Source organism: Dryas octopetala, chromosome 8 (assembly GCF_963921425.1).
Source record: "Dryas octopetala chromosome 8, drDryOcto1.1, whole genome shotgun sequence".
Lineage (NCBI taxonomy): Eukaryota > Viridiplantae > Streptophyta > Magnoliopsida > Rosales > Rosaceae > Dryas > Dryas octopetala.
In genome coordinates, this window is record NC_141373.1 from 2,079,638 (window position 1) to 2,089,096 (window position 9,459).

The following is a 9,459-nucleotide window of genomic DNA, read 5'->3' on the forward strand; positions in this document are numbered from 1 at the left end:
GTCAAAAATTTAGGTCTACATTAGGTCCAATAAACAATTTAAGAAAACTTATAAGCTCAATCAGAATCAAATCTATCAAGTTTTGTCAGAGAAATGCAGTACTAGTACATTATTCTACTAATATCGAAAATTACAATATGGCTTAAATATATAATCGGTAGCGTTTCCAATTGTATAAACATTAATTATGTCTAGGGTTCATATCATCATATTCCTAAAGCTTAACTAGAGAGCAACAAATTAATTAATCTAAGTGCATGAGTGGCAATTCAAAACTGACATAGTCATTTTAATTAACTGATCATGATATGTAGAACTCTTGCACTGATATGTCAACAGTCCCATCGATGATCACCTGATCATGAATAATGCTGGTAGCTGAAAGCCATCGATTGAAGTTCATCAGCATCATGAAAACCCCATTGCCTGTTGTTGCTGTTTGTTTGCATCTCATAAGAAGACATGGATTGATGAGAACAACCCTCTTCAAAGCTGCCATATGATGACACATTCTCATCTGGCTTCACTGAATTTTCATAACTACTCCCGAAAGAGTTCAAATTCATAGTGTTTTTTCCATTCTCATAGCATGATGTTGTTCCACTACTATTGATAGGGTTTGAATTGAATTGGGGCACTGTGTTTGATGAATTTTCTAGCTCATGAAACCAACTTTGTTGGACTTGTGTGAATTTTTCATCATTAGGGTTTGCTACAGAGCCATTGACAAAGCAGCTCTGACCTGCTGCTTGATCCCTCAGGGAAGCTAATTGTGCTTGTAGGTTCACCACCTGAAAAGTTTAAAACAAAATTAACCATATATTCTTCAGTTAATTAATTGAATACATAAAAAGTACTAATTAAACAGAATTAGGTCAAATTAAGGGTATAGTACTATACCTGTTGTTGGAGGGCAAAAATATGTGAAACACAGCCATAAATGGGATCTTGGAGCCTGGCTTGAGCTTCATATGAGATTGTCACCGAAGCTTCACACCGGTCGCTCACCGGCAGGTGAGTCAGCAGCTTCGACACATTGCTTGCCCCGAAAACCTTGTGGATGGCGGCAAAATGGGTAGCACCCTGTTCATGGCAGAAATAAGGTGCAAAAATGCAACCCCTCACACATTTTCTTCTCAAGAACTTACAGGCTCCACAAGGAGAACCAGAACCTGCCATCTTGAGATGATGATCTTTAATTTGGGTTTGGGTTTGGGAGGTTTTGAGGGTGATTTAGTTAATTTTACTCTCTAAATTAGCGTAGCTCAGTTGGGTTTGTTTGTGCTCAGCATTATCATCAACACATGTTTATAAACACTAGAGGAAGAGTGGAGTTGATGATAAAATAATGAATTATTAATTGCATAAGGTTCCTTTAATGGGCTACATAATTCATTATTTTTTTCGCTTTAGAGGCGGCCTCTTTCACCTTCCATATATCTTATATTTCTATACTCTCAGTCTTTCATATTAGATTCCACTCTACATCCTTATACGACAAAACAGCTATCACTAACCAAACCCATTAATTTCTATTTGTTTGGTGATTGGATATATTTTTATTAGCTTCATTATATTCTATATATGAGTGTAGTAATGCATGCCCTTATATTTGATAACCGAATCTACATTTAACTCGTGGTTGAATGTACAAGAAAAATATAAGATATTGAGGGTAAAACTAGCTAGGTAGGCAATAATACATGCAGAGTAACATTATCAAACAAAACTTTATTTAAACAAACCTCTCTGCAAGAGAGCATTTGTATATATAGAGGCAGGTTCAGAAGCTGATCTCCTGATCAGTAAAACAACATTATTTTTATTTTGGTGATTTCGATATTAATTAGTCCATTAAATTGCTCATTTTTAGAGTCTAACACCATTATTATTTTTTTAATAGTTAAAACTCATATTCAAAATTCTCCTCCTCCATGTAGGATAACAATATTCCATTAAATCTCTACTATTTACAAATTGTGTCATTATATAATTAATATTTGTTTTCAAATTGTGACTATTTAATTGCCGTTAATTCTCCAATTAGAAAATGAATCTCATTAAATTCATTAAAACACTTAATTTAAGGCACATTTTATGATGTGGTATATATATATAGGAGCGCTCTAGAACTAATTATTTAGTAAGATAATACAACACTAATCATCATTTTTAGTCTACTACACAATATAATTTCATGATCCAAACTGTGTATTTTTTAGATTTTCATTCAAATATCATCTTTGCAAAAAATCAACAAAATAAAAAATCATTTAGTCAACTATTAGCAAACTAATTATGCTCATGTAAATGGACGAACACAAGTTTTTCAATAAAACATGAAATGATTGTACGTAATGATAATCAAATAGCTAAATGATTTCTGATTTGGTTGATTTTTTGCAATGTTGATTTTTGAATGAAGACCTAAAATATGAACGGTTTGGATTATAAGATTACATTGTGTAGTGGGCCCAAAAAGGTGGTTAACACCGTATTATCTTACTGACTTGTTACCTCTGGAGCATTTTTGTATATATATATATATATATAAATAGATATATCTTCTCCTTTGATCAATATATATACATATATCTTTTTCTGACCATGATTGAGTCAAATAAGAAACCTACAAGGCTACAATTGAGAATTGTCTATAGGTTCATTATAATTTAGGTGTTTTAATTCATATAGGTTCTTTAATTGATGTAGGTTATTTATCACTGAAAAAGAATTGTATGTAGCTAGGTTCATTAGTTGTTGTAGGTAATTTATTTGTTAATGATTTAGTTTATTAGAATTGTGTGTATGTTCATTACATTTATATAAAAAAAAAAATTTAGATTGATTATTTATTTAGGAGAATTATTTGTTGGTTATTTATTTGTTTATAATTATTAATATAATTTAAAAAAATCGTATATGAGCATTCATGATTGACAACCGAAAAAAATGTCCAACAATGAATCTTTAGCATTTAAAATACAAAAAATTGTGAAGAGTAAATACAGACATTACAAAAAAAAAAAAGTCAACTAAGGAAAAAATGTCTTAAATAGTTTGAGGGCATATGAGGAATTTTTAAAGTTTAAAATTTAAGAAATATTGATTAAAAATCTAAAAATAACAAAAATGATGAGTTGGCAAGTGGTTAAAAGAGTTAACACACGAAAAAATAATAGTATGAGTTTTAGTGTAAAAAATATGAATTTGAAGGAGATTTTTCTAATTTATTTTTTTTTCACCCCGTTAATTACACCCTAATTATTGTAAAAATACATTGGCATTTGCACATGTAGAATATATGTCGTTCAAACAGTTCATAAGAGTTCCTATATATCCAGTCGAGCACTCCAATACTAGCTAATTAATGTAGCATAATGTCATAAACTAAAACATTTTACCAACTAGCTATTAGTTTAAACCGTCCAGTGGTATTCAATATCGGAAGAGTCCAAGTTCCAATACTCCCTCTCTAAATAAAAAAAAGAAAAAAAGAAAGAAAGCTGGTATTGAATTGTGCGTGTGGAAGGGCTAGAGTATTTAAATAAAGCAAATTAACTATACCCGACAAAATTGTGGTCATGAGGTCATTAGACAAACTGAAATCATTAAGTATTTAATTAATTAGCTGGATCAGAATTGATTAAGTAATTAACTCAGGTTATAGAGATTAGAGAACTACTGGTCCCTCTTAATTAATATTATATATACAGAAATGAGCTACACTATAATTTTCAATATAATTAGTACGGCCGGCCGGAGATCGAGTTGCACAAATGGGAGAGCATTTTTAATCAGATCCAATAAGTGTTCAATTTATTGAATGTCGAATGTGCCAATGTGGTTATCAATGGATTCGTAAGCATATGTTAATTATATCATTAAATCAAATCGTAGGTGAAGGAAGCAGCTAGAGAAAGGTACAGAAAACAAAGCATATTCGAAAAATGAATGAAACAAGAGATAATGACACTGGAATAATGCAACACTTGAATTGATACCCTGATCGAGGAAAGCATGCACAAATGTTAGGAAGAGAGAAAGGGGATTTCTCCTTCTATCTTGCTCAATTTTCTATTCATGCATTTGTTTAAGTTATGGAGTCAGGGTTTGTCTGAGGCTCTGAGCAATAGTGTATATATAAATCATTAACTAATCTTATTAATTCATAATCACTTTTGCTTGTCACCCGTAGCTACTAACATGAAGACCTGTAATTTAGCCCCACATCCCTAACTTAATAATGACACCCCACCTTAATTAAATGCTAAAATACCAAATACCCCCTCTTTTCCAGCTCCCCCTTTTAATTTCTATTTCCTTCGTATCAATTTAATTAATAATCATAATAAGGGTTATTAATTAGCAATGGTGTAAGAAGTTGAAAAACATAGCTCCAAAGAAATGGATATATGATGGCGTTCTATGACTAATTTTCCTATAGTGTTAGACGCATGCAAAACGTTAGAGTAAAGACTAAATTTTTTGTATTTTTTGAAATTGTCTAAAATTGGCTAAAATGCAATGAATCTCATTGACAGCCATTAACACAATGGGGGAATAACTTCCAGTCATGTACGTATTAATTTGTTGGCCACTTGAGCATGGAGATAAAGTGCAAAGGGGATGTTGGAGACAAGAAGGCATTACTATTTAATGGGATACTTTAAATAATTGATTTTGGACTATGATGCAAGTAGGAATTCAACTAATCTTTAAAAGTGAACACCAAAGAGTGCACATCTGTCTAAACTTTGTCTAAAAACTTTTAGGGACAATTATAGAAATACCACTCTTGTAAGCATATATATAATCTTCATGTGATGCTAAAGCCAAACATAATGTGGATTTGGGTATTGCTAGCTAGCATTTGTTCCTTAATTTGATGTATAATCAATGCATCACTAACTTTTCAATTTTTTGTTTTTTTATTAAAAATCTTTATTGAAGAAGACTAAATAGAATTACAATCAATCTATTTTAGAGAAAGATGCAACACTCACCTTAGCAATCCCTATATAATTTTATGTCAACCCTTCTCATAAAAGTAAAGTCGAAAGTGATTTAGGAATGTCATTGATGAAGGATCCGATATTTTATAAATAACAAGAAAAAGAAAAAAGAAAATTGCAATAAATATTTTTCTAAAATGTCTTTTTTCCTTGGAAATAAAAAAGAGTTAATAAAGAAGACAGCTGCCGTTAATATTCCTCGGGATTGCGGTGCACGTGGTGAATAAGAAAGCGCGACCGAATCTACCACTTCAATATTGATGTTGACACGCCGCACGAATGGTACTATTTTTCCAGACCTGGGGTCCCACGGTGGCCCAATCGCCACGTCATCACCAGCTAGAATAATAGCTAAACGATAAAATAAGAGTCATACTCAATTACTCATCAGTTTCCAAGTTTCTAAACTGTCAGTAGGAAACTTACAAGACCATGGACTCTTGGTCAATAACTTGCACATTATTACCATGCCCAATCACATATTTTTCCAAACCCATCGTAACAATTTCTATTAGGTGCGAATCGTACGAATGTGTCACCGAATATTTGGTAACTTCGTCAGTGTTCATAAATAATTTTTTAAAATAGGCAAACGTTACAAGTAGTGCTTCAGCCTGTTTTCTCAATCGCGTTTTGAGGATATATTTTAATGAGTTCATCTTATTTTCTTTTAGAATATATAATAGACTTAATAAAGGCATTATGTTTGGCCGACCAAAATTTTAAAACTAAATCATAATATAAAGACTGACAAACTAACATCGAATGTTCAGTGTTATAAAATTTTACATTATTGAACAGTTATATGTTTACACTTAAATAAGACTGATCATCATAATACTAAGATTTTATATTTGTAATTTAAAAGATGCGACAATATGTACAAGAGTTTTATTTTATGAAATAAATATATTTTAGAATGAATCCATAAATTTAAAAGACACTAGTCACACTACTATAACATTGAGGACTAAAAAAATCTTAATAAATACTCGTTTTTGAATCATAATTGACATTATGTGTTACATAATTACATTATTGAACTAACATTAAGTCTTTAATCAGACAAACTATCTATTAAATATTAAACAATGAACTATTGATCTATTATTTGTATTTTGTTTCCCAATTTGCTAAAGAAACCTCAAGCTCGAATCCATATTGAAATGAATAAAATATGTAATTCTAGTTTTTCAGTTCTGGTGATTGTGCCTTATCCTTTGAAGCCTAGATATAAAAATAAATAAATAAATTATTAGCTCATTGGTTTTCTCGATGTCATGCCCAATTATTGTGTCAGAACTGCATTGGTAATAACATATATTTTCAATAATAATGCTATAAAATTATAAATATACTCTTTGGTACTTGTATTTACTTCCAATTGAATCGATAATCCCCTTTCTCCCTATGAAAAAAAGTACTGCATATTTTTGTCTTTTTTTTTTTTTGGCCAACTGCATATTTTTGTCTTTAGCAACTTTATAAAAGACAAAATGTGGGCTACAAATTGGAACTTGTCAAATAATTAGGCTAGCTAGTTGATGTTATATTGTTATCTTATCGGATCATGTTATAAGATTATATTTTTTATTCTCTTTCAACAACATATATAACAAGTTCAATTGTGTATAATAGTACGAAAGCCAATAACAATTCTGTTGATACGTAGCCAAAAAGTATATTATGGTATAATAGTTAGTTGGTTTGATTATATTAACTAATTTATAATTTAGTAGTATTTCTCTTTGTAATGCTGAAGAAGTTTCAAATTTAAATATTTTTCTTCTAAATTAAAAAAATAATTTATAAAGAATTAATTCTAGAATAAAAAATATTGCACATTCCAAAATGGTGCTAAATTTTGTCCCTCCATGACCAGTCAAGCCGACACCAAGGTTGCACATGGGACCATGGCACATGTGTGGATGATACCACATATCCAGGGTCTAAATTCTTTATTCCCTTCTTAATTAAATTTAATTTGTTGTTAATCTAGAAGAAAATACATTAATTCTTCATGTTCTAATTAGTAACTAATTGATCAACATGAACCCCAGTTATAACGTCGATGTTTAATTAAGTTGTTAATTATTAGTTTATCATACCATAGTATAGGGTAGGCCATCCTCATCATGAATAGTATCAATCAGACAAGTGAGTTGCTCGATCTAGATCGATGTTCAACTTCAAACATGAAAGTTAACATCATCGACTTCGGTTCTGACAAAAAAAAGACATTGAAAACTCTCTTGCTTGGTGATTGAGAAACATAGGTATGTAGAAAGCTTTCACTTTAAAACTTAAATTAATTAAGAAGATATTGTATATAATTAATACAATGCTTTTGCTGTAATTAAATTGGGTTTATATTAAAATTAATTGTAGTTTGAATAGGGGGCAGTTGTTCAAAGTCCAACGTGTTATAGGAGATGAGGCTCATATATATAATCAGTTGAGTGAAAACAATAAGCTACGTTGTCGTTTCATCACAAAGGTTAATGAGAAGGATATATGGGGGTTTGGTTTTATCTGTAAATATTATGGTGACGATAGAGGAGGCAGAGGCTTTTCAATGACTTGGGATGGTACGTGTTTAATTAAATTAACTTAAATTAAGAATAGTAATTAAGAAAGCTAATTAATCACAGGTTGAGACAACCTGGGAGAACCCAACAGAGATCAGTCTAATTAATTTAGATAGATATATAGAAGTTAACCTCTCATTGAGTCATTTTGAAGATCTCTTGACCAAGGCCAAAGGCTTAGCCTATAGTAGTAATGATGAGGAAATAAGGTCCTACAAACCTTGTTCCTATACATGACTTGTGAGTATAGCAAGGGACCAAGCTAGAATCAAGTTTAGTTTGACAGCAAATATGGTTTCTTCTGATCAATTCCTATTGGCCATGACTCCGGCCATCTCAAACCGCCCTTGAACAGACTAGATTAGATAGATGTGTTCACTGCTGCAGTTGTATTTACAGTTGTAAGTTTGGTGAAGAAAAATCAAATTATTAAGATATATAAGATATATAAGATCTAGACTAGGTCAAGCTCTTCAGTCTTCACGCGTATAATTTCTAATATTATACTACCTTTTGCAATTGGCCTTCATGGGGCTCAACTCCTACCTGTTGAGAATTTGAATTAGTCACGAAATTTGTTCACTCTATGTTTCCATAAGCAACCTTACAAAAATTCATTATCTCTGTTATAGTGACGCGACATCACACATGTAAGAGATGAGGATTAGTCCCTAATTTCAATGTTCCAAACATCCCTCTCACATGTGTGATGCTAGGTCATGGTAATAGGGATAGGTACGTTTTTCTCCCTTATTAAACATAGCTAAGTATTTATTTAGTGACCAACATCTGCACTTTTTTACTTGTAGTGTAAGAAAAACGAGATGTGGCAATCACTGGCCATCACAAGAGGTTACAACACCTATAACTATATATATAACAACATTCATTAACTGGTTATTATGATTTGACTAGAGCTTGCTTTCACAGAAGTTATATACATGCACAATTGTTGTAAGTGTACGTGTCTGTGTACATTGTGTGCAATATTGATGATTGTTCTTCTCTAAACTTTCAGAGCAAATTAAAACAATTTTCTAAACATGTGAGAAACATCACATTAATGTAGGGTTTTGATTAACCTTGGATGCTATTAAACGCCTAGGGTTGGCCTAGGCGTTGCAATCAATACAACCTAATTTTGCTTGGACATACATACTTTTTGAAGGTGATGAGTAAATGGTGGGGGCGCTTGATCATCAATTATTGATCGACAGTTAAAACCAAAAGCTGATGTTTCTTTACTTTAGCTCTTGTAAATATAGAAATTGCCATCAACAAACTTTGCTGCAAGACAAAGCAATATTGTCTTATATGGACTTTGCCAACTAATTGAAGTTCAGTAATTTCCATAGTTGGGCTCAATTAATCATTCTTGGTGTATGATCATTGAACAATTACTATATACATGAAGGCACGCAGATGGAGATGGGGATAATATAAAGATCATATCTCAGCAGAAAGAAAGCCCAAGTACTGAGAGAAATAAAGGAAATGGTTTTGGCTATCAGTCATTTGCAAAATGCCTTCTTCACTGGACATCTCAGCTGGGAAACCTCTGAGGACTTCTCTTGAGGCTTACATATATGATATTGTACTGACTATCACATTATTGTTGGTGTGAGCTAGAAATATACCTTATACTTCATGTCTTTGACCCTTTGATATTAATTGAGTACTGTATGAGCACTCCTAGGGTTCCTGCTAGCTTATCCATATATGACAACAAATTAAAGGGCATATTAATTCAAAAATTGGCAAAATCCTCTTCACATTTGAATACATTAATTATTCTGGCGCTGAGAGGCCTATATGATCGATATTCTTCTCAAATTAATAATGCTGCTGACTGAAGG

At 31.7% G+C, this 9,459-nt stretch overlaps 1 protein-coding gene across 1 annotated transcript; it reads right to left on the reverse strand.

Annotated features, from left to right (window-relative positions):
- Positions 1 to 359: 359 nt before the first annotated feature.
- On the reverse strand, positions 360 to 1,179 carry LOC147275868 (LOB domain-containing protein 29-like). The gene is made up of 2 exons (XM_086254538.1): positions 901 to 1,179; positions 360 to 791 (listed from the first exon to the last, which is right to left on the reverse strand). The coding sequence occupies exons 1-2, from the start codon at positions 1,177 to 1,179 to the stop codon at positions 360 to 362; spliced, it is 711 nt and encodes a 236-aa protein (XP_086110664.1).
- Positions 1,180 to 9,459: the final 8,280 nt, after the last annotated feature.